At 39.2% G+C, this 26,948-nt stretch overlaps 1 protein-coding gene across 11 annotated transcripts in view; it reads right to left on the bottom strand.

Annotated features, from left to right (window-relative positions):
* Slc4a4 (solute carrier family 4 (anion exchanger), member 4) overlaps window positions 1–26,948 on the bottom strand; it is a 445,799-nt gene that overhangs the window by 35,946 nt on the left and 382,905 nt on the right. For all 11 annotated transcript variants that reach the window (XM_030254704.1, XM_017320995.2, XM_006535136.4 and 8 more), the window contains 3 exons: window positions 23,867–24,058; window positions 5,949–6,062; window positions 3,895–4,056 (listed from right to left, as the gene is read on the bottom strand). In XM_030254704.1, coding sequence (XP_030110564.1) covers window positions 3,895–4,056; window positions 5,949–6,062; window positions 23,867–24,058 — 468 coding nt within the window. The remainder of the gene's footprint in view (window positions 1–3,894; window positions 4,057–5,948; window positions 6,063–23,866; window positions 24,059–26,948) is intronic.

The following is a 26,948-nucleotide window of genomic DNA, read 5'->3' as shown; positions in this document are numbered from 1 at the left end:
ACCTCCATCTCCCTAGCTACCTCAGGTTTCTCTTTTGAATCAGGCTCATAGCATTTAGTGTCTTCTATAAGATTAGGCAGAATCATGCATTTGCATAGTACACTGCTCTCCCTAGCAAAATGAGAACAAAGCAACTTGGAGAGCTTGATGCATGAAGAAATGTCCATTGGTGGCATTTGATATGTGACAAATGACTGGCATGCTACCATCATTATGAAAAAGAATAGTTTCAAATAAACAATTTAAAAATGGACAGAAGCTCATTTTTGTGCTTCCATCTCTCATTTTCAGGGCAAAGACTAACACTCCCAATTTTCTAATGTTTCCTACAATGCACAGGGGAGACAAAATGCTTCTCTATTTTATCAACCCTACATATATTTAATTCTAAATTTGGAATTTATCAATAAGAAAATTTGAAGAGCATTAAAAGAATAGAAACTTGCCTCCAAAAGTACACAGCAAATTTTTGCTGGGGACAGATTAAAAATCAATATTTTAAGATTAAAAAGTGCATTAGTCAAATATCTATGTTTAGCCTTTTCATAAACCAAACCAACACTCAAACCCCTACTACTATTAAACAGAGCTAATGGGGAGCCTCGACTCTCCTAGTCTTGCCGATAAGTATAACGCCAGATGAAAAAGAATCTTGAAGGACATTCTTAAGCATAAAGCTGCAATTGGCTTTGTGACTGGAATTCACATTACCTACGTGGCTTGGAAAAGCCCAAGCTAAAAATAGAGATTAAAGTGGCTGTGCCTCCATTCTCTGCCCCACCCCATTCCTCCATTGCATGTGTATATGTATGCATATTTATTGAAGAGAAATGGATGGATCATGTGCTCCTCCTGGTTTTGTTCTTATGTGTATGTGAATGTATATACACCTTATGTGTGTAAGGATGCTCATGCAAGCCAGAGAGAGCCACCTTGGGTGTCATTGTACCTACTTGTTTTTGTGAGACAGAGTCTATTGCTTGCCTAATAGGATAATCGCCCATCAAGGATAGACTGGCTTGGTAGCACTCCCCAGGGATCAGTTGTCCCTGCTTCCACAGTCCTGAGATAAGCACCCACTACCATGCCTTCTTCATATACATTCTGGGTATTGGAATCTGGTCCACAGTTTTGCATGACAAGCAGCCCAATATGATAAACTTTGTAGAGTCCATTCTACAATCAAAGGTGGATTCCTTCCACAGCCCCTAGAATGATTGACTAGGATTTTTTTTTTAATCTACTTCATTATGACCAGGAGAGGAAGCACAGCTGAGAGTGGCCTGTAACCAGGAAACTGTTTCTCCATCTTCCACTTCTTACTGATGGAATCCAACTGCCACAGAACAAGTTAGCATGCCATGAAAAGTTCAGCCCCACAGAAAGACCCTGGGAGATAAGGTGCCGTGTGCTAAGGTGGGGTGCTATTGCGAAGGACACATACATCACACGTGTGAAAAGGTGCATGATCACGCAGCATGGAGAAAAGGGGACAGAAAGAAGGCAGAAGACACAGAGAAAAGCAATACGTTGAACACATGATCCGAGGGCCCAAGTGAAGAAGCAACCATGAGAGTCAGCACAGCTGGGACTTTAGGTGACAGCATCCAATACTATTTAACCCCAAATCCAAACAGACCTCATGCTAAAAACTGACATGCAGAACCACTAAGCCCATGGAACAAGCATGAATAACTGGTCATTTCTGCTGTTTTAAGCCACTGAGGTGTTCGATGGCTTGTTAATGGCAAAATGATGCTGTAGAAAAAGCAAGAAACAACCTTATTTTCCTGGACAAAATTCAAAGGAAAGAGGAAGAAAATCTGTAGGCTAAAAGTTTATAAATATTTAAAACTGGCAAGTGTTCAAATGCTATTTGGAACCCAAATAAACTGGATGTTCAAAGTTTATTATGTTAGGCTGGTAAAATGCTTGTCATGCAAAAATGGGGACCTGAGTCCAGTCCCCAGAACACACATGAAAAAGGCATGGGAGTGAGTACATATCATGTGCATACAAACTCAGGACTGTGGAAACAAGGACAGCTGGTCCCTGGGGAGTGTCAACAAGCCAATCTACCCTTGCTGGGTGAGTTTTGGCAAGCAATAGACTCTGTCTCAACAAAAACCCAAATGGGTACAATGATACCTGAGGTGGCTCTCTCTGGCTTGCATGAGCATCCTTACACACATAAGGTGCACACACATTAACACACAACATGTGATACATATACAGACATTTTAATGTAAGTTTCAATAGTTTCCCTAAGGATAGTCCAAGATCAGCGCGTTGTTTTGTATCAGTGACCAACTTGAGTTCCTGTTCTGCTTTCGGGCTTTCAGCATTCAGTGGGAGTATACAATGGTTAGTCTCAGGCTTCCATAACTTCCCTTCTACTGAAATACAAGCCTGTCCTCATTCTATCTCTCTGAATCACTGAATACGCTGGAAATCACAGCATCCCGTATCTCTTCCCCCATTGCCACCATAGTATTTCAGCAACTGTCCAGGATGCTTTCCTCCTGACCACCCTCTGTGCCAATGAAGTGAAGAACCACGCAAAGGCTCTCAACACCCTAGATACCTTACCCTACCTTCCCAGCAGCTTCAGGAAGGAGCCACATACTGTGCACAGGTCATGACTGCTGTCTTTCTCCAAACACCTTCAAAACTGAAGCATCTCTTTAATAAAAGCTTTCTTTTTCCTCCTTTCCTCATTTTAGGAGTTATGGGATTTACTTCTTGCTCATCCTAACCCACAGTTCTAACAGGACGGTTTATCATCTCGCTTCCGCATCTGCCTGGTATATTTCTACAGCCAAGTGCTTGACTTGCCCTGCTGAATACTTTCTGGGCAATGTACTTTCCTGTTTCTAGGTTTTATTTCACTGACTTTTCATGCTTCTCTTCTATGGTGATTATGAAAGGATAGAGAGTTGATATGTAATGTAAAGTGCTCAGAAAACGGCCTGATACATGGTAAGTGTCCATAAAGTCTTAGCTTTTTTTTTTATGATCGTTATTCATCTCTCAGCCCCTACGTGGTGTTTTTGAAGTTGTTTGTGACTTAAACCTAAAATATCATTAGATATGAAGAAAATGTATATAATGTATTAACTCTATAGACAGTCTTGAAAGACACCCCACCACCATTAAACCATTTTCTTTAGGTTCATGACAATGCCACTAAACCAATGTTTGCAAAACCTAAAATGTCAAGATAAAACCCTTTCTTCATACTTGATGATATGTACTATCCTGAGACAAATATCTTAAGGAAATGGAGGAATACTTACTAAGACACAAGTTTGCAACTGGTAAACACTCAACAATAAATCCTTACTCATTCGCAGCACTAGGAATTGATGTAATTAAAGACATGGAAACGGCCATGACTCTGACCTGAGCTGGCCATTATACACGGTACACATGCCAGTGTCACATTAACATATAAACAGCTGCGATCCACTCTTGTGTACGGTAGCAGGAGTGGAATCAGGGCCTTGTGATGTAGATAGGCACTGTAATACCTCTCTACCTACTTCCCAGCCCCTTAAACCTAACTGGAAATGGGGGAAATCTGAGTTTATTTAACAGAGAACAGGTGCTTTAATTAAATCTTTGGTCACCACATCTTCAGGAAGTATGGTTGCTACATTCAGATCCAAAGTAGGAGGACTGGTGTACACACCTATTTCTGGGTGGTGATACAAATACAAGGTGAAGCCAGTTCCTCACACTTAAGTGCATCCTGAGACACTGCCCTGGTGGCACTTGGATGCCTCTGCGTTAGAGTATATCTCTCTCGATAAGGATCGCTTGCTTTTAAGTTAGACATTATCAAGAACCAAGGATACTGTAGGAGGCAATGATAACCATCTCCTGGGCACTTACCTTGAGTTTATGCTCTTTCCTGTTCACAATCACAGCGGTGATCTGCTGGTCCATGAAAATCAGGATGGTGACTAGCAAAGCCGGGATGGCAGCAGCAAGGCACACCCACCAAGGGTTTCCTCCAAATGGCGGGACAAACCAACCCCTGTTAGGACTTGTTGGCTTAAAGCAAAGAAATAAACTTTTTCAGAACAGTGTAATATATGCTACAGGGTTTTAAATTTTTAATTTTTGAGTGTTACTTTTTTAAAAGTAGAAACAATTATAGTCCAGAAAAAAAAAATTAACAGAGCCTTCCCAAAAGATGTTATTTTTGAAGTAATTGCTAAAGAAAAGATGCAAAACATGGGTTACTGAATAAAACAGGGAGTGATGTTTTGAATACACAAAATTATTTGAGCTAAAGTATAAGAGAAAAAACAGGAAAATTTAACATTAAGGGACACAGAAATAAGCCTCAAATGTAATATTTTAAGAAGAGGTAGCAAATAAAAATTTGCAAAGCCACCATGGATTTTGTTTGAAGTTTAATATTTAACAATAGTTTCTACTCCTGCAAAATAAATGGCTTCATAACACATAAAAAGCTGTACATGTTATACCTGAACTAAGTACTCAGATCTCTTACTTCACATAGGAAAATTATCCAGAAGTCATTAAATGACCAGAACTGTGTCAGAAAACCAGAAAAGTTCTTAATCTCCATCTGTCTGGAGATCATACATGTTTGGTACAGGAAGAGAACATTCTATGCTAATTCTAACTTTAATAAAAGCAAGTAGATGTAAATATAATATTATTTATGAGTTTGGTCCTCTGTTTTGGGGGTTTTTATTTTTGGGTCGTGTGTGTGTGTGTGTGTGTGTGTGTGTGTGTGTGTGTGTGTTAGGAGACAGAGTCTTATTCTATAGCTTAGGCTGGCCTCAAATTCCCTATGTAACTCCAGACTAGGCTTGAACTTGTAGAAATCCTCCTGCCTCAGCCTTCTGAGTACTGGGCTGGTAGGCATAGTCCACAAACCCTGGATGCATGATCCAGTTTGCACAAAACTCCACCATGGAAACAAAACCCATCCTCACATGGCCTGTATCACACACTGTGAGCTTGTAAGGCAAACCACTTCCTCTTGCTCATTAAAGCATTTCAACCTTCAACCACAACCGGATGGGGACTGCCTCCATTCAAACGTTTAGAAAAAAAAATAGTGGTTTAAATGGATTAGTGATTGAATCAAACCAGAATTTATCTTTGCTAATAAATATAATATTATGCCAGACACATTCTTTAATGTCACATGTGTACATGTGTGCATGCATATCCCCTCTCAGCTTCACAACGCTGCAATCAGCATAATAGTGTTTGACATTATTATCTCAATAGTGGAGAACACAGAGTAAGGATTTTTCTAGAAAATAGGTTAAGGATTTATAACTAAAAAACTACATAAATATATAACTACAAATGAATGACATGTAAGTTTTATAAATTACACCTATATATACATTAAGTTCAGAAAGTTACATAGTTCTTTTTGTCCTCTTTGAACAATTAAGCTTCATATTATAAGCGTTCCTGGCAGGTAATTTGGTAAAAGGGAAACACCACTAAGTTAGAACTTAAAAGCTTCAATTCAAATTTCACTGCCTGCTCCCACTAGTTAAGAAGTAATGGGCCGTTTTCCTATTTTCTGTGAACATTAGTAGATTATAAAACAAACAATACTAGCTATGTGTGCACTTTCTCAGAACTACTGCATGAATCAGGCCGATTAGGTCTATAAGAGTATCTGAAATATTCTAAGAGAGATAAGGCAGGGTTCATTAATACTATATGCTATTTGAAAATGAACGTCAATAAAACCTGAATCTTAAATTTGATCCTCACTGTGGCGTTCAATTTTAGTGAAGAAATTAGACTATCTGTAAATGAGCCTAATAGGGGGTTGCTTTGAGGGGAAAATGGGTAATTACACAAAACTGACTGAAGGTTCAGAATAAACCACAATAAAAGAAAAGAAAGAGTTTGAACAACAAGCAAAAGAGACACTCGCTCACCTTGAACTCACTTGGTACAATGAGCTTCGGAGTGTCCACGCCGACTAGGGCATCTATTACACAGAATATGAGAATGGACAGGATAATGGCAAAATCACTGATCAGTTTTCTTGCCTGAAAAAAACAAGGAAAAAAAAAAAAGGAAACAAAGGACTATTTAGTTACATACATACATGCTGGTGCCTATGTTTGAAGTGAAAAGGAATTTGCTATTTACTAAGAATTTATCAACAAATTATCTTCTGGCCAGACATAGGAAAGATCACTCAAATGGTATATATTCTTTGTCCTAAGTGCAGCATGAAAGGTATTTTGATAAGAATAAAATCTAGGCACACATTACACATTGAAATAGAACTCAGCTTCTCTGGAAAGGAACACTGTTGGTAGTAAATAAAACAACAGTGTCTGAGTCACTGTCCTACTGCTGTTAAGAAATACCATGATCAAGAAAACTACTGTAAAAAGAAAGCATTTAGCTAGGGGCTTACCTACTGTTTCAAAGGTTAGTCTATTATTATCATACTGATACAAAGACAGACATGGTGCTGGAGAAGGAGCTGAGAGTTCTACAACCTGATTTGTAGGCAGAGAGAAAGAGCCTGGGCCTGGTTTAGGCTTTTGAAACCTCAAAGCCCACACCCAGTGACACACTTTCTCCAATAATGCCACACCTTCTCCAACCAGGCCAGACCTCAAATATGACTACACCTTATCCAACAAGGCTACACCTCCAATAAGGCCACACTTCTTAACCCTTACAATCTTTTCAAACAATTCCATTTCCCGGTGACTAAGCAATCAGAAATAAAAATCTGGGGGCAGGCGGCATTTTTATTCAAAGAACCACACATGGGAATCCCCTTAAATAGCCTGAGGATGATACAAATCTATCAGAAGAAGATTCTAAGTTCCAGGCCATTGAGCAGGGTCAGTATCAAGAACCACAGTAAAGTCCAGAGATGCAAGATAGACACTGAAGGCTGCACAAACTCTGTCTGAGAAAACACCCCTTATTACTCTATAATTAGAATATTCCTTGACGTGAGAAATCTCTTCATTGCTAAAGTGTGATCAACATTATTTGGGCATCCAATATCCTAAGTGCCTTCTCTGGTCAGGACAAGGTCTGAGCCTTGAACCCTGTGCTTTCTCATGAAGAGGTGCAGAATGGCGATTTAAAGTCATTAAGGGGAGCACAGGGCTTTCTGGTTGTAATGGGAGGTTCTCTGTAGTTCCTAGTGACACTACTGAGGGCCTAATAACTTGACTAGAGCAGACACCAGAGCTTGTGGGAGAGATGACAGTAGTGTGTCACTGGATTGTTCATTAAGAGTTATTTGGTTTCTAATGTTTTGTTTTGTGATAACATCTTGGTGAGTAAAAGAGAGATAATCCATATCTTTGTGAAGCCCCAAGCCATGTGTCAGCCAACATAGATTTCTCCTAGGTAAGACTGGGGTTGATTCCAACATCAATCTCTCTCAAGGAGAATGGTCAGGTTTCTTTTGATGCTACTGAATGAAGGTGGGCTAAGGAAGTATATGGTTTAAGATAAATAGGCTCCAGGAAGTGAAACTATCTCCATGTGTTCACTAGGAGCTAAAGCAAGGCATGGACATTACAGAATGCTGCAGCATGCTCTACAGAGCTCCCCCGAGGGCCAGATTCTGTTAGCTCTTGTTTGCTAAAGAAGTACATGCCATGGAAGAGGAGACCAGCTATCTGGAATGAGTTCACTTCAGTTACACACAATGCTGTCAAAACAGGTGGCAGGAATCAAACACAAAGCCTGTATTAGCTTCAGTTGCTTCATCTGCAAAAGAGAGTGAGAATAGTGCCGGCAACCTCACATTGGTTTTCTTTAGCAGAATTAAAGATGATTAACCATGAAAGTACTCAATCTAATATCTGGATAAACTATTATTGTTATTCTGTGTTCCAGGAGGCCTCTTGACTGCAAAGACCACTCAAATAATTGATTATCTACTACCAAGAAGTCCCTGAGATGGATCTTTAATTCTAAGAAACAAAAACTATCCAAGTCCAGCAACCTTATGGAACTGCTATGCTGAGACAATTTTGGTTGGAAATCCCTAGGATTGATGCTTCCAAGGACCTCAGTTCTGGATGAAACCTAATTCTCAAGTTTTATGCAAGTAGTGTTGACAATGACAGTCTGGGATAGCCTGGCAAAGGTTGATTCTAGGAAGCAGTTTCAGTGCTATGTTAGGCTGTTACAACCGTCTCTGTTCTAGGAGGTCACAAATCCCTTTACAACCAGAGTTCACCCAAGTCTAGTAGCTCTTACTAAAATTTATTATTTCCTCAATACTCACCCACAAAAATCTAGCCGAACAGTTCAAATATCCTATAACTCATTCAAAGAGTGGGAACAGTTATTTTTAAAATGCAGTTCACTCTTTTTTCTGTAGTAGACAAGGATGCTAATGTAATTCCGTGGTCCAAGTTCCCCAGATCTATGTGTCCAGCTGTGGACTCCCTCTGCACTGCGGTCACTACTGGCCCCTGGCAGAGAAGAGACCTTATCCTGGGTCTATTGTAAGTTGACTACCGTGCCAGTCCAACATGGCGAGCTGGATGTCAGCCCTGAGTTTACTTGTGGAACATCTAACTTGGCCCTTGTTATGCTTTACATTGGAAATGTTTCCCTCAGGTTTATGTGCTTTCAAGTTTTCCAGATGATAATACTGTTTGGGAAGATCTGTGGTCTGTCTGATATGGAGTGGAACTCTGAAGTGGCTCATTGGAGCGGCAGCTTTGTCCTGATTCTGGTTAGTTGCCATTTGGAACGGCACAACCTCATGGTCCTGCAGCAAGAGACATCTGTGACCCATCAACCATGCTCTCCCAGTTGTGAGGGACTGTATGGCTGAACCATCACAGAACAAACCCATCCTCCACTAAGGTCCAATAAAAATGACTGATATGAGCCATGTGGGCCTGTACGCTCTGGGAGCAAGATCAAGGCACAAGATGGAACTACCATGAGAAAAAAAATTCCCTCTAAAATGCTTAAAAACCATTCAACATCTTTCTATATGAAAGAAATGATTTGTCATAACAAATTACAACTATATTTTAAATATTAGATATACAATATTTTCCAAAATTTGTTGAACTATGAAACTAGGATTACTTTGCTATGGAAATCATACCTCATTTTCTTTCTTCCTTCCTTCCTCCCTCCCTCCCTCCCTCCCTCCCTCCCTCCCTCCTTCTTTCCTTTTCTTCTGAGATGGAGTCTCTCCACATAGCCCTGGCTCTTTTGAAACTCACTATGTAGACCAGGGTTGCTTCAAACTCATTGAGATCCCCCGGCCTCTGATTCCAAAGCGTTGGAATTAAAGGCATGCATCACCACACCTAGTTACATAACTCAATTAAAAATATGCCTCTATCCTCAAAAAACTTCCAAATCAAATTTCAAATCCAAATCAGTATTGTCTTCTACCTGCTCTATTGGGGTTATTTTATTATTTCAGTGGTGTTGCCATTTTTTCAAATAATTTAAAAATATCTTCTATGATTTTATTATTAAATAAATGGATATTTCATGGATTATACATATTAACCATCATGTATTTGTCTGAAATACCCATGGTTCTTTCTCATTTAAATCAATTTTTAATTTTTTCCCACTTCAAAAACTGATAGGTGGTCCTTGTAAAATATTTAGAAAAAAAATTTAGAAGTATTTCTCAATTCCTCTCCATAGAAATAAACCCTAATATCTGAAATAAACAAGAACATATACTTCTGATGTATATAAGGTTATTCACAGGAATGTGGACATATAACTTTTGATATTTTGATGGTTTTGTTTGTTTTGTTGTGATGATTTTTAAATCAGATCTCCCTTTGAGGTTCCAGGTTGGCCTCAAACATAAGATCTTCCTGTGTCAGACTTGCAGATGCAAGAATTAGAGCCATGAGCTTCTACACTTCTGTTCTCACATCCTATTTTGTATGTCTTTCACAGTTTTTCCTATTTCCTTTGATGTTTTCTGTAACAGCAACCTTAATAATGTCAAAGTATTACACTGAACAGTTATACAAAGATCATTTTTCCTAATATCCTTGTATTTAGGTCACTCCCAACTTTTCTAGACCATGAAAAAATATTATAAAGAAATATTTGCAAGCACTTGGGGCTATTTATTTGGAATAAATTACTGTGAGCAGAATTTCCTGTCGATGTGTATATAAAAATTTAAGGCTTTGGGGACATAATGCCAAATTACCATCCAGAATGTAATATCGACTTGCCAATTTCACTCTACCTAACATACAAATGACTCTGGCTAATGTAGAAAGCTAAATCCATACTCAAAGGGAAAACAATTTGCTGCTGTTGACAATATTCAAAAGAATATAAACTAGCCAAACCTCCCAAAACAGTCCTTTGGTGTGACTTAGCAAACTGCATCTCTTGCTCCCTTCTGATTCTTGTAGTTCACACAGTTTTTATATAAATGCATTGCCCTTTAAAAAATGACATTAATATTTATTCTCTGAAGTATCTCATTCAATGGTATAAAGCCAACACTACATGGACAGAAAGCAAACACAGAATTCTAAGTGATTTGGAACCCCCTTCCCAGAGCAGAGTGCTTGCATGGGAAACAGCGCAGACAACAAAGGACATATTTCACAGTTGTCCTGTTTTGATCTAGGAATGCTAGGGTCCTCTAAAGACATTTTGGAAACTGAGTCTGGTAGACTTCCCAGACTACTCCACTGGTTACAGCCAGACTTGTCTGCTGGACTCTTCTTGACTCTTCCTTTCTCATCACATTCTTGCTTCTGTTTAGGCTCTTTGCCATACCATACTTAAAAATTGATCACTTTGGGAATAATCATTCCTCTAAATTCCAGAACCATCTATCTGTTTGATACTTCTACTAGGGAGTATTTCTTGGAGGTATCTCAAAATTATGTCAAAAAATTAAGTAACCTCCTCTGGCTCATCTTCCCAGCCCAGCCTGCCTGGCCACTGCTGCCCAGGTTCTCTCTTTCACCAGTGTTTTCTATTTTCCTTGATGGCAGCTTAATTCGCCCTATTGTGAAGAATAAAAGAAATAGCTTGCCAACCCACTAACAATATCCTGCATTTAGCAAGTTCGCAATTATCTTGAAAATATGCATAGGATTATACTACTTTACCTCACATGGCTTGCTATTTTAGCATCTTTCACGGTTCCTCTGCTTCACATCTGTCTGTCTTAGGTACCTCTGTCATGGAGTGCCATGAATTTGGAGCAAGTCTGGATAAAGAGCACGTTCCATGCCAACCTGGGCTATAATGTGAGTCAAAGCGTTAAGGTGTAAGGAAGTCTAAGCAGCTGTTACTGGCCTTAAAGTTTAATGAAGGAGCCCAAGCTCGGATTAGTGCAGACAATGCTTAGATAAAGGGAGAAAATGTGTTGTCCCCTAGAGCCTCCAGAGGGACACAGTTCTTTCTCACACCATAATTTTCATTCCTCCACTGAGACCAATGTCATACTTCTTACCTCCATTATTTTAATTTGAACCTCCTGAACTGCTTCTTAGATCCAATTTTTTTATTGTTCTAAGCTATGTTTATGCTATTTTGATAAGATAAATTAATAAGTACTGTGAATGTGGACCCACACATATATGCATTACATATGTGTATGTATACATACATACATGTATGGGAGTAATATGTATGTGCATGCATATATATATTGACTATGGTAGGATTTCTGGGCCAAGGTCATCTTGTTAAATGTAGCACTATTGTAACATGAGCACAAAAGTTGCTGAAAAGACAGATTCTAAAAAATGCCAGAATTATAGTTCTTAAAATTTATAGAGAATAAAAAGCAATTCTATTAATGATGCCAAACCTCACTTAAAATCTCAGGTAGAGCTACAGCATATTCTGCAATGTATTAACTTGTATTTATCCTCCTTCCTCTGAAATCATGATATATATTTGAGGAACTGCAGCACTCACTCCTAGCGTTGTTTATGGTTGGGTAATTCATGTCTAAGATGCACGATCCAGTTTTAACATTCATGTCAAGCACATTGCCTTTCCCCAGTTCACCTCTATATTTAATACTAAATCTTCTAAAATGAAAGGCTAGGTGGCGTGCTATGTTAGCAGGGTACTCAGGACTTACTAAAATTAACTGGGAAAACCGACTCAAGAGTCAGAATACATCTGAAGAAGTCAAGTCACCCAGATAACCCTGAGTCTAGGGCCTGTGCATAGGCCTCATTGGGTCTGATTTGAAGACAGTAAGAGTTTCTTTCTTTGGGCCCTCCTCAAATTTCCAAACACACTTAGAAAAAGAAAAGTGTACTATTTTCTTTCATTGTTTATTCTTTCAAAACATTTATGTAAGTCAACCCATTAATAAAAACAAAAATAACCCTAGAAATTCATTTTTTGCAATTCTCTAGTAATGGTTACCCATGACAATTAACCACAAAGGGATGTCTTAGTCAGGGTTTCTATTAACCATAGAGGGATGGCACCACCCACAAGGGGTCCTCCCCCCTTGATCACTAATTGAGAAAATGCCTTACAGCTGGATCTCATGGAGGCATTTCCTCACCTGAAGATCCCTTCTCTGTGATATCTCCAGCTTGTGTCAAGTTGACACACAAAACCAGCCAGTACAAGGGATAAATGCTTTCATGAGAAAACTATGGTGTTTTTTGTTTGTTTGTTTGTTTTTTGTTTGTTTGTTTTGTTTTGTTTTGTTTTACAGGATCTTATGCCCAAGCTTATGGATCAAGGAACTCAGCATTAGTTTGGATGGATGCTTAACAACTATCCATCCAAATCCAGCACTAGGTATCTTCAGGCTAACCTTTAACATCTTATGGATATAACTTATCCCAATCTGAAAACAAAAATAAATGACGATAACTTAGGTAGAGAGAAAAACATTGATATTTTAAAAATTGCTTTTCATGGTACATGCATATGTTATGTGTGGTACTGTAACTTACGAAAGAGAAACATGTCTAAAATAAGACTGTAATGATCTTTGTGTACTATGACTAGTTTTTACATTTCTTTGCTATTTTTATTAGTAAAAAAGAAATGGTAAAATATTTTCTATCCTCTGCAAAATAAATTAGAAAATATCTCAATTACTCTAGCATAGTGCAACCATGTTAAATATTTAAACTACCAAAGTAAAGAAGAAATTAAGTGGATGAGAAAGACAATTCCAATAATCATACACTGTTCTTTTATTCTTGAGCGAAAACAACCTTATAAATCTATTATAAATGCACTTTTTATGAAGGATGATACCATATTAATTATTGAGGGAGTCATAATCATGGAGACACCAACAGCGAGAGCTAGTTAATTTACAGGGAAAAAATAAATTTGGTTCCTAGGAAGCCCCAGAGGACATTCAGTTTTCACTTTGCAAGGACTGCAGCTGCTCTTAAATTAACTGGGGCTGGGGTGGGTGCTGTGAGCCTGCGGAGCATTCTCAATGGATGGAGCTGCCAGGGAGAGGCAAGTATAACAGCAGCAGGCACCCTGTGGGCTCTCAGTAAATATTAATCCATGATGTCAAGTCCTCTAATGAGACTGGTGCCTGCAAGTTCGAAACTACATTGTTTAAAAAAAAAAAAAGCATTTATTCTAGAAGAAAAAAGTCCACTGGACAGATATGTGCCTTTTGGCAGCCTCAGGCACAGAACAGCATGATCATTTTGAAATTTCATCTCCCTAGTAGTCAATACTGTAAAGCTTGTTGCTCTTTTTTTTTTTTTTAAGCATTAACATTACTTATAGTAGTGATCTTAATTCACTGTTTTTTGATCCAATGATGCACACTCTATTTCAAATTCAATGAAGAAAAGACTAATTTGGACTGTATGGTTTTAATTTTATAAACTTCAAGTCAGGGAGAGTTGGGGGAAATAGGAAGTAGGCAGGATAATTTTTCAGCGTGGGGCTAATAGCCGGTAGAATCTTCCTCGGCAAGCCTAGTGAAGATATCCAGCAAGGAGACTGAGAATACAGTAGCCACAAGTAGAAGAGCATTGCTCCCATCCTGCCTCAAAACTGGGCAGTAGAACAAGGAACCAAACACGCACAGAACAAATAAGCCCAGAAACAAATAATCAGACTACATGGGAAAAAATTATGATCCAATCTTTGTCCTTGATAAGGAAAACAGAAAAATCTTAGGCTGACATAGAGAAACATAACCAGAGGGATCAAGACTTAGGGGATGTATCACAAGAAAAATATTGATTTTCTTTTTCAGCTTCTCTTGAAAAGCGGTGGCGAGAATGTCTTACAACATTCCAAGTCTATGGTAAAAAGGGAAACCTCAAGTTGCTCATGTAACTCCTGGGAGTAGGAGCTGTGGACAGGGGATGTGGAAGGGAAAAAAGCAGATTTGTGTCTGGCTACAGGATGCTGGGTTCTTGTTCCAGAGACTGTTAAGCATCATGAAGACCATTGCTTTTCAGATACTTAGAGGCAAGATTAGACTTGGTAGCACTCAAACGGAACATTAAAATCCAGTAAGACCCTACGGCCCAACACTTTCCTACGGTCTTAGATATAACTCAAGCCATTATAATAAAGGGGTTCAAGTTCGATAAAGAAAATTAATTTCAAAATGTATATTAAAATGCAAGACTTGAGCTTTGCATGCTAATTAGAAACAAGAAACTCTTGTTTTCTTGCACAGATCTGAAGGCTGTTGACTCTCCTATGACGGATGAGTTAGGTGAATGTGATCTCAACCAGGAGGATTGCAGGGGCACAGGGCATGGCTTCTTCTATCTGTAGCCTGCCTCTGTGCCATCATCAGAAGCCTTTTCCCAATTCTGTGGCCAACCATAACTCTGAACTTAATTTTAATTGGAATTCAATTCAAGTTAGTTGCAATTTTTTTTGTCATCTATCTCTGAGAGCTGACATATTTGTAGTGCGTATAAAAATGCATAACTGGATTGTATTTATAACTAAATGTCTGCCATTCTTTGTGAAATAAATATGAAAAAATGTTAGAGAAAAGCAAATTTGACTTTCAAAATGACTTTCCTAGATATAAAATATCAAAAAGGACTGGGAAAAAATCCGATATGTTCAGTGACAGAAAAATCATATTTTTAATGAACTTCAATGATATTTTGATATTTTGAACTATACAAATGTCAGTCATCTTTACCCACACCAGAACGCCACAAAGAATATACACCTATTATTTCGTATTCACTTTTAATATGTTAGTTGTTTTAGTTTGACAGTTTTTACCTTTCAACAAGAAAATGCTAAGAGAAAAGAAAACAGAAATGGGATGTCACTCACCTCTTAGAAAGAACTGTTTACAAAATACATACCTCTTAACTCTAAACACAACCAATTTCAATAGGCCCGTGATAGCCAAGCTTGACAAGAATCAGGGTTTGAGAAACGTAACTACCTGTGCAACCTTAGATTTTCCTGTGGTTTATGGGCATAAAAACAAATGTGTCACATAGCTAAAATGCCCATTATGTTTTCATTTAAATTCCAGAATTGCTACACTTTGTTTTAATACCTAATGCCAGTTTCTCAAGATCCACCATCACCGTGGGCTGTAAAATGGCTCTAAAAGGAATCTCTCTGGAGATCTTTAGTATGAACAGAAATAATGACGAAAAGAAAGCCATCCTTACCTAAGAGGACAAAAATACAACTTGTTTAACAAGTTAAATATAGTGTGTGCCCACTACGTATTAGATTCTTGAATTATATTCATCTTGGTGTTCTTCACCTAGTCTAATGTGAAGCACACATTAGAATAACCATTGTTTTGTTCCAAATGGGATGAATATCCTGTTTAATAAGATATACAATAGTAGTATCGATGAATAATTTATACCATCTAAACATAGTATAGAAAGGATTGTAGCTATTGATACTATCTGGAATAGGGATTATTATTTGTATAACTGGGATGTATATGCAGTAGTAGATCATGAGTACTCCAGATTTAGATTTGAACCTCCTTTCTATGAGTAGAAGGCACACATGAGCCAGCCACATGGAGTGCAGCCCTATCAAAGGACCCATGGTTTTGCCTAATTCATAGTATTGTATGGATTTCTAACTCCTGTCATGATCCTATCCTGCTGTATCTTTAAGCTCCCTTTTCTTTTGTTCCAAGTATGCAGCAATAGCAGCATTGTTTCATGCTGGTAATCGTTTGCTGGTGTGAGACTCTTGAAGAGCATTCATGTGAATGCCTTGAGCCATCTGCCACAGACAATCACACATTATGCTGTGATGTTCCTCCTAGAAGCTTGACGCTAGAAGGTTCTGACTTTGAGGCTGATCCAATAGACCAGTCACAGGTCAGGATAGAGGACTGATGTGCCCTCTGAAAAGAATGGAGAGCACCAGGCGCCAGTGGAATTCTGGCGTTCTAGCTGTGTTCCATCAAGTGTTGGGGCTCTAGCAGGCCTGATATACATACTAATTATGTAATCAGACTAGCAAAGTTAACCTGTCCCATTCAAAGCGCTTATACTGATGGGTTGCTATTGGATCTATGAGATTCTAGTCCCTGACCTAGTCTAGTCAAAGGCAATGGAGACCACAGTGAGGGAAATCTAAGTGTTGGTGTAAAGGGAAAGGGTAAAACAACCTACAATAAGTTTGATATGAAAATGAAAAGTTTGGAACATTGCATGGAATGGGCACTTAGTTTGCCACACTGGTCTCTATTTACCCCTCTATGCCAATGGGTTCCTTTGATTTCTGGATTCCATCTGGGTCTAGCCAGTAATGGGAGAAGGGGGGGGTGGGGAGAAGAGAGAAGGAGGTGGAAGGGGGTAGGGAGAGGAGAGAGGGGCCAGGAGAGGGAGACAGACAGACAGACAGACAGACAGACTGAACAGGGTAGTGATTGCCCTGGCTGATTCCTCATAAGATAACCTGACAGACTGACTCCTCAAAGCTACATTCACATCATTTCTCAGGATCTCTCTCTCTGCTCTTTCCCTTCACTCTATGTTTAATCAATCACCCCTTTCCACATCCTCTGGGCCCAGGATAGGAGCAATTCCACTGTTACTAGCACTATGATACCAAACTCCAAACTTAGCTTTGTAAATAACACCTTCCATCAAACCTTCTCAAATGATCATTTCAAATTATCCTAATTTGAGTTTATTTGCTTCACACTGGGACCCTGACTCAGCCCAAGCATCAGTGTAAGATTTGGACCATGGTGGCCAGGAGGATGTCTTTTCTTGTCTTGTTTAACTAGCTGAAATAACACGTATAGGGGAAAATGGGATCAATTGTGGAAAGAACATAAACCATCTTCCAAATTATCTGTATACTACCTGTGTGTCATTCACAGGAAGAGAGAGACTCAGCTGCTATAAAAGAAGGCTTGGCCTGAGCAGCAAGATCAGCATCAACTTTGGGAAGTTGTAAGGTGTGGTTGTCATTAAGGACTTGTAGGATACAGAGAGTGTATCCACCTAGGAGATGAAGTCTCAAAGGTTCAATTAAAAATACAGAACTATTTGCACTTAAAACAAGATTAATGATTGTCTAGCTGAGCCTCCCCTTGCAGGTGAAGTGACTAAGTCTGCAGTTGGGCATCAGAGGGCACACTGTTTGTTAGTTCATGGTACTGCTGGGCATCAGAGGGCACACTGTTGGTTCATGGTACTGCTGATGTGAGACTCTACCTGGATTCTTATCTCTATATTCTTCTCACAAAATACAGCACACACTGCTCTCTGAGTAATTTCCACAGGTCAGCAAATACTAAGCATCTAGTGTAAGGTTTGATATAAAGGACAAAAGTTCATGGGATTAACTAACAAGGCATACAGGCATATAGGAATGAAACAATTATCCCCTGTGAAGCATGTAAGTTATAAGTGCTAACGTGCAAGCTTGGCAATTTACACACTTGTCTGTTCCTATGCACAGAGGGCACCCTCCGATATGGCAGGCTGGATTAAGCACATTAAGCCATGCGGTAAGTTAGAAAGATGGTGCCACAGGACTTCCTAATGCTCTTCCACCACAGAAACATTAGATGGAACAACTCTCTACCCTAGAAATTGTTTTTCCAGGCCTAAGAAAGCCAGATGAGTGATTACATAGCATGCCTAGACTACAGGTAAGTTAAGACACAGGTAAATCAATAAAGAACATCATATGCTATATCCATCACCTTCTCCAAACCCAGGCACTGCGACTAGGCGGCAGAAACAGTGTCTGGAAAGAAGCACAGGGAATAAGCCCCCAGACACAAATGCTGGCCATGCCCCAGGAAAATGAGTGTGAGGACCAGATGAGCTCCCATGACCTCGGCTTCTAGTTGAGTACAAAGGACTGCACAGCACTAGTCTGGACCAGCAGCCCAAGGTCCTGTTACTTCCTTACAACTTAGTCTCTTACCCACTCCACGCTAGTCTAGCCTCACAGTCTTGGGTACAAAGCACCCCCTAGCACCAGGTCAGGAGCAATGGACTCAGCCCCTGTGAGGTCTTGACCTCTAGGCCTACTCAGCTCCACACCAGGCTCTGTGTCCACAGACTACAGGCTACTCCAAGTCCCAGTCCATACCAGGACTAAAAAGCATCCAAATACAAAAGGAAGTTAGGATACAGACAATGTGGTCTTATTGAAAGAAAGCCCTAGATATGCCTTCAAAATAAAACAAACAAAAAAATTCAGAACTGATCAAATTCAGTAAAATTAAGAATATAAAATCAATATACAATACCTCTGGTTTTTACTACGCATTATCACAAACTCTCCAAAACCAAAATCAAGTTCATAAGATGCCACCCTTAGATGAGGATCTACAGATAGACAGTGACTATTGAAGTGGGGGCTCAGTTTTATTCAGAGGTGAGCTCTTTGGTAGGTTGTCCAAAACACATGTGTATATAAAAGGGCAGTCGAAGACACATGTGTATATAGGCAAGACTCTGTAGGGAGTGTGAGTGTATACATGTGTGTAAAACACAACTGTAATTATAGAAGGGTCCATGAATTCAAGAGGGGGTTGTTATGGGGACACAGGGGGAGTTGTAAGGGAGGAGGAAGGTAAGGAGAAGATTTAAATACAATGTATCCATGTATGAAAAAATTAAAATCATAAAGGAAGACAACTCTATTTATATTAGCTACCAAATAATGAAATACCGAGGTATAATGTAAACAAGATGTAATATATATATATATATATACTTTTAAATCTATAAAGTATAAAAAGTTAATAAAGGAAATTGATAAAGACCACAAACAAATGAAAAGATATCCCATGTTCATGGACTAGAAAAATAAATAATGTTAAAATGCACACACTACCCAAAGAAATCTACTGCAATGCCTATAAAAATTCCAATGACATTTTTTCAAAGAAATAGAAAAAAATTCTAAATTTTCTATGGAAGCACACAGCATACCAAATGGCCAAGCAGTCCTGAGCAAAGAACATAGCTGCAGCAATCACAATACCTGGCTTCTAAATATGAAACAAAGACAAGCTATTCTTTCTACAGACACTATAATGTAATAGAAAAGCATGCTGCCATCACTTGATTTCCAACAAAGGCTCCAAGTGTGTACAATGGAGAGAAAATAAGACGCCTCAATGATCGATGTCAGGAAAATGGGATATTTACATACAGAAGAATGAAAATAGAACATTTACCTCACATATGCAAAATTCAACTCAAAATTGATTACTTAACTGAAGAGCCTGAAACCATAAATATATTAGAAGAAAACATAACAAAAGGTGTTATGCTGAGTTTGACAAAGACTACTCTCAAATGAAAAAAAATAACATCACACTTAATTTTCTTACAAGAGTTCACTCCAAAACACACAGGGAAAAAATGCTAAATTGTTAAATCAGACTGAATTAAATACAAATGTTTTTGCTCAGCAAGAGAAGCAATTAGCAGAGTAACTGCTTAAGTACAAAGTGGGCACACATGCACCAACGACCCACCTGACAAGAGGATAATGTATACAAGGAACTCAAGGGTAAAGGGTAAAGGAAGAACAGGGACAAAAAATGGAACAGAAACTGAAGGAAGGGCCAATCAAGGACTGCCCCATCTCGGGATCCATCATGTCTGCAGGCACCAAACCCAACACTGTTGCCATGGTCAAGAAGCACTTGCTGACAGGAACCTGGTGTAGCAGTTCCTTGGGAGGTTCTGCCAGCAACTGATCAATGCAGATGCGAAAGCTTGGAGCCAACCATCAGACTGAGCTCAGGGACCCTGGTGGGGGAGCTGGCAGAAAGACTGGAGAAGCAGAGGGGGATAAACAACATGAGCCTGGCCTGACTACCCAGTTCTCCCATAGACTAGACCACAAACCAAGGAGGGTACCTGGAGGGATCCATGGCTCCAGATGCATATGTAGCAGAGGATGGCCTTAACTGACAGCAATGGGAGGGGAGACTCTTAGTCCCAGGGAAGTTTGATGCCCCAGCGTAGGGGGATGCTGGAACAGTGGGGCAGGTGAGAATAGGTGGGTGGGGGAGCACCCTCATACTGGCAAAGGAAAGGGAGGAGGGCAGATGTGGGATGGGGGTTGGTGGAGGAAGTGGGATATCATTTGAGACGCAAACGAATGGAATGATTAATAGAAAAAAAAGGAACTCAAGGGTGAAACATATATAGCCCACTTAAAAATGGACAGCATACATAATAGGCTTAAAAGACTTATAGGCCTAGAGATGTGACAACATGCTCAATGACACTAATAGTCAGAGAAATGCAAATTCAGCCTACAGTGAGTTATGAAGCCACATATGTTAAAGATCATCATTATCAAGAAGACAAAGGAAAACAAGGCTTGGTACAGATTTGAGGAAAAGGGAATCCCTTGCAGTCAGTTGTTAGGAATGGAACTTAGTTTAGCTTGTTACAGAAAATGAGAGAAGGTTCCACCAAAGCATTAAGAGAGCTATCATATGATCCAACAGTCCCATCATTCAACATATAATGAAAGAAAATACAATTATTGTGCCACAGACTCTGTGTACTTCCCTACATCACAGCACCACTCGCAATAGCCAATTTACATATACATGTACAAAATATATAATTTTATTTTCAATACTGTTATATAATTATATGTGTAATTGGAATGTTATTTGGAATTTTAAAGGGAGGAAATCCTATTATTTGAAACAAAATGAGGGAAGCTCAAGGGCATCTTTTTTTTGCTTTTGGAAATTATTTTATGACAATGTATTCAAAACCATAAAATAGAAAAAAAAACAGTATTAGAGAGCTTTAAAATTATTTAACATTTTACATATGTTGGCATAATAAATATGCATAATTACAATATCATTAATGGTCATTCACTAAAAAATGACTAGATATGTATATATAAGGAAATATCATATATGGTAATGCATTCCAATGAAGTACAATCATCTTTTGATCAAATTTTGTTTTTAAAATTGAGGGAGAATTATACTAAATATTTATTAAAATTTAAAGAATTATTCCTCATTGTATTAACTGAAAATTTCATTCTTCAAATTATAACTATTTTTCTTAAGAATTTGACCATATGTATATGCGAATTGCACTTTTCTTTTTCTAATATTTTTTATTACATATTTTCCTAAATTACATTTCCAATGCTATCCCAAAAGTCCCCCATACTCTCCCCCCCCCCCCGACTCCCCTACCCTCCCACTCCCACTTTTTGGCCCTGACATTCCCCTGTACTGGAACATATAAAGTTTGCAAGTCCAACTAGGCCATCTTTTGATACATATGCAGCTAGAGTCAAGAGCTCCGGGGTACTGGTTAGTTCATAATGTTGTTCCACCAATAGGGTTGCAGATCTCTTTAGCTCCTTGGATACTTTCTCTAGCTTTTTGAAAAGTAAAATAAGTTAGACACAGAAGACAAATACTGCATGATTTTACTTGCATGTGTAAACTTGGGAAGTGAGACTCACAGGCCAAGATAACAGGGAGCAAAGGGACAGAGAGGGTGCAGGCCTGAGCATTCAAAGTTCCATTTCACTGAAGGAGTAAGTTCCTGAGATACACTGTATAGCATGATGACTATGTTCGAAATTGCCAAGAGTAGATTTTGTTACCATTATAGAAATGATTTAACCATGTGGAAGTACAGATATGTTAATTAGCTTAATGTAATCACTAACCAATGTAAAATAAACTAAGATAACACATTGTATTCCATAAAATGTATATAATTATTTGTCATTTAAAATAAAAAATAGAAAAGATAGTTGGTCTTTTCTTCCACCTTTCCAAATTATAACATCTAAGCTTTACAAATTTTCCACAGTTCCACCAAGTATGCTCAAAACCCATTAAACTTTTACAAGAAGTAATGATCGGTAAAATATGTCACAATGCAACAAAACCAAACAAAACCTAAGATCCCATGAACTCATAATTACAAAGGCAAAACCACAATCCAGAAGAAATTGTCCTTAAATTTTTTATCCAGGAATCTGTTCTATTTAAATTCGTCCACTGAAGAAGCAATGGGTTAAGCTCATCTCTAGGGGTGTGTTCTGGGACCATCATGTCAAAAGCACTCAGGAACAGCTCCTACTTGTCAGGAGTGAAGAGGGAGGAGCCTTCAACAGCATCAGATGGGACAAAGGAGGACTCCCTGCAGAGCCAGGTTTCGGGCAATGGCCTGTGTGTGTTTGTGTGTGTGTGTGTGTGTGTGTTTGTGTGTGTGTGTGTGTGTGTGTGTGTGTGTGTGTGTGTATCTCTGTGTGTGTGCATGTTCCTCTGTGTGCATGTGTTTGGGTGTACCTGTGTGTGTATATACATCTGTTATTACGTTGTGTGCTTAAACAAAGACTGTCTCTGAGCCTGCCAAACACCAGTACATGAAGTCTATTTTAGTCAGATTAAGTAAACCCCTCCTTTATTTCTCTTTACGGAAACTGCTCATTCCTTGAGCTATCTACTTTTAGACATCTTGTTATCAACACTTTCCTTTATTCCCTAGTTTATAAGAAGAAATCAGAGAACCCACAATTTCCTATATGACAATGGATATATGAATTTTCATATTCTTGGGATTAAAAGGGGGTGGGGCTCCTGTCTACTAACATTCTCCTCTGTAAAACACAGTGAAGCAGTATCATGAGGTCAGCAAGTCACTGATATAAATCATGTTTAATGCAGATTACCTGGGACCATTGACCTCTTACAGTATAAAAGCAAAAGAGTAGCTCAGTTTCATTTCCTGGCTCCAAAAAGTGACATTTAATGCTAAATGTTGGTTTTACTCTCTCAAAGAACTGTAGCTTTGAATTTAAGTTCACTTAGGCACACTAACATGGCAGAGGAGATCTACGTAACCCATTTACATCTGGGTGTTACAGTATTCAGTTCTATGGGAAGGAAAGTTTGGCTCAAATGGCAGCTGTATCTTACACTGATCCTAGGGCACAACATAGTGTAGCCTACGCCCACAGACTGCATTCCAGTATTAAAATGCACGTATGGTCAATGATTGAGAAATTCTACACTCTCAAAATTGCCAGTGGATATCGAAAGTTTTTGCTTTATATACTTACACGTCATGGACCGAAAGGGTCCTTTTCTTCAGTCAGGTGCTATTAGACTGCACATCACACTTCTTCCAAGTACTATAGCCAAAAGTTAGGTTCAAATTATGAAAGCTAATCTTTGGAAGGTTCCTTGAGGCAGGACTATGATTTTATTAAATGTGCATGCACATGAGCAAAGACCAGAATGTATTACGTAAATGGACAAAGTACTATTGGACGTGTTGAACTTCAGGCGCCTTTTTTTCATTTTGCAAAATCGCATTAGTGGTGATACAGGGCAAATCGAACGAAAGTTATTTATACCCCAGCTACTTACTGTGGTTGGAAAATAGCGACTGGTTTTGAATTTCTTCATAGCCATAGACGAGGTGTAAGTGCCCAGGAAGAGAATGAAGGACATGAGTGTGATATCAGGCACGAAGTCACAGTTGTTTCCCACGAGCTTCCCTCCATACTTCACACACTCCTTCTTTGACAAATAGGCCCAGTCAAAGGTGACATTATGGTACTGAAAAGAAAACAGGAAGGGTTTTTTTATTGTTTCTTTAGAGACTATTGACATCATCGAAAGCAGCTTTTCATACTTAACAGGCTCCAAATGGACTGCACCAGAACCACCTATGAAACAATCCGAGATAACCGCTGCAGGGTGTAACCTGACGAGGCCTCACTCAAGTAACTGGGGATAAAGAGGCCAGAGATTATGAAGAACTCAGTGAGAGGGAGGCGGTGTGTTACACAGTTTGCCCCTCCACCTTAACAATCATCTATTGTTCAACAAAAACGAACCATAAAGTCCTTCTTTCCTGCCAGCCTTCCTGTGGGTCAACTGAGATATATTAACATCCTGAATCTCAAAATGGGAGACTTCGGAAACACCTTTATTGTTCAGAAAGTACTTACTTGTGTTAGCTTGGAACCATGCTCACCAACCTCATAGCACTATCAATGCTCCAAAAGTTATTGGAAGGCAACTAACCCAGTACTTCACAAGTAGGTTGTCTTATCTCAATAAGTACATCCTGGTGCCTGGAGAAACGATACTCTCAAAGTGTGCATAGTCCCAGACTTCTCCGTGGCAAGCCTAATACACCACAGCTTATGTTCTTGTTGACTACAGGTCAGCAGTTGGAACACCCCTAACAGGGTGGCTGTGGTGCCTTCGTGCCTGGGAAGCCACGTGATAGATCTCCAGACTTGTGTCCCATGATCTGAAGCACACAGGTTAGTTCCATGTGTGCTGTCCTATTGTCAAGACTGAGCATCTTCCTGGCAACTTCCTGCTACTTTCTGTATCTAATACACAGCAGATCCTCTTGCTAGTGTCATGGGTAGATCCGTGCACCCACTTCTAGCTCCTACCCAACCACAGCTGGCTTCTTTATATATATATATTTTATTAGGTATTTTCCTCATTTACATTTCCAATGCTATCCCAAAAGCCCCCCATACCCCCCCCCCACTCTCCTACCCACCCACTCCCATTTTTTGGCCCTGGCATTCCCCTGTACTGGGGCATATAAAGTTTGCAAGTCCAATGGGCCTCTCTTTCCAGTGATGGCTGACTAGGCCATCTTTTGATACATATGCAGCTAGAATCAAGAGCTCCAGGGTACTGGTTGGTTCATAATGTTGTTCCACCTATAGGGTTACAGATCCCTTAAGCTCCTTGGGTACTTTCTCTAGCTCCTCCATTGAGGGCCCTGTGATCCATCCAATAGCTGACTGTGAGCATCCACTTCTGTGTTTGCTAGGCCCCGGCGTAGTCTCACAAGAGACAGCTATATCAGGGTCCTTTCAGCAAAATCTTGGTGTCAGCATTTGGAGGTTGATTATGGGATGGATCCCTGGATATGGCAGTCTCTAGATGGTCCATCCTTTTGTCTCAGCTCCAAATTTTGTCTCTGTAACTCCTTCCATGGGTGTTTTGCTCCCAATTCTAAGAAGAGGCAAAGTGTCCACACTTTGGTCTTCGTTCTTCTTGAGTTTCATGTGTTTTGCAAATTGTAACTTATATCTTGGGTATTCTAAGTTTCTGGGCTAATATCCACTTATCAGTGAGTACATATCATCTGAGTTCTTTTGTGATCACTCAGGATAATGCCCTCCAGGTCCAACTATTTGCCTAGGAATTTCATAAATTCATTCTTTTTAATAGCTGAGTAGTACTCCATTGTGTAAATGTACCACATTTTGATGTGGATCCATGCATCCACTTCCAGCTACTACCCAACCACAGCTGGCTTCTTTTTGCAAACCACCTTTGTCATCCAACAGCCACTAAACAGTCACTGCCTAGCACTAGTGAGATATAAGCCACTTGCTTGTGCTCAAAGAGGGGACATTCCTGTGGTACAAATTACATTTCAGAATTCTACATGAATGGGGTTAAGGCTAAATGTAGCTGAGACACATCCTTGTTCACGGTTTCTCTGTCCTGACTGTTTCTCTTACTCAGTTTTGAGACTGTTCTCTCAACTAGTGAGATACACTTGGAATTTCTGTATTAGAATCTATTTCTAAAACAGTCAGTTTACTTTATTTATAGGACAACTGAAATTAGTGGTCTCTACGTCTAAGAAACTTTTTCTAGAATGTAAGAATGTAGTCTGTAACCCCTGAGTGATTTGAGCAGGTTTCTCACCCTCAGTATCCAAGAGTACAGGGATGAAGGCCCTTCCTCAGCTTAGTGGCTTGCGTGATGAAGTCACTTGGTAACTCATTCCCTTATGTGAAAAAAATCCCTGTACAGCCTTTTCTTGTATTTGAGCCTTGTTCAGTAATTATTTTTAAGTATGTTGGCTTTGGTGTACAAAAAGCATTTGTTGATACTGTCATCACAATGGCTGTTCCCTAGACATATATTTCCAGAACCTTCTCTGCCTAAATGAACATCAACAGGGTTAGTGGAAATGATTGGGTGTCTCGTCTGAGAAAGTTTCTAAATACCTCACAACTTGTGTCTTCTTGGGTTCCAGGCTAAGAGGACATTGTGTGATAATGAAAGTTGTTTGCAAATATCTTGCAAAAAAGTATGGAATTGTAGATTACTCTTGTCCTTTACAGGCAAGAGTTTTATGACACACCAAACAAATCAAACTCTTTTATATGCTAGGAATTCCCTTGATATCTGTGGTCCAATCTGACCAGAAGGGGAGGAGGTTTTCATTGAGCTCAAAAGGTGAAGTCACTTGAAATATTTCCTGTTACCTCCGATTGTGTACACTTGACCTGCATAACTGCTCTCTTATTGAACTCTGCAAGGTGATTAATCATGTCTTGTGTTGTTTTCCAGATTTCTGCATGTGGACGTTTTTCTGGAGAATAGAGCTAACGTTTAGAGGTCATAATTGGTAACATATTTCTTTGCTTTAAAATCAGCCAAACTGTGCCCTAAT

The sequence above is a fragment of the Mus musculus genome, chromosome 5, assembly GCF_000001635.26.
Source record: "Mus musculus strain C57BL/6J chromosome 5, GRCm38.p6 C57BL/6J".
Taxonomy (NCBI): Eukaryota; Metazoa; Chordata; class Mammalia; order Rodentia; family Muridae; genus Mus; species Mus musculus.
This window is presented reverse-complemented; position numbering and strand designations above follow the sequence as displayed.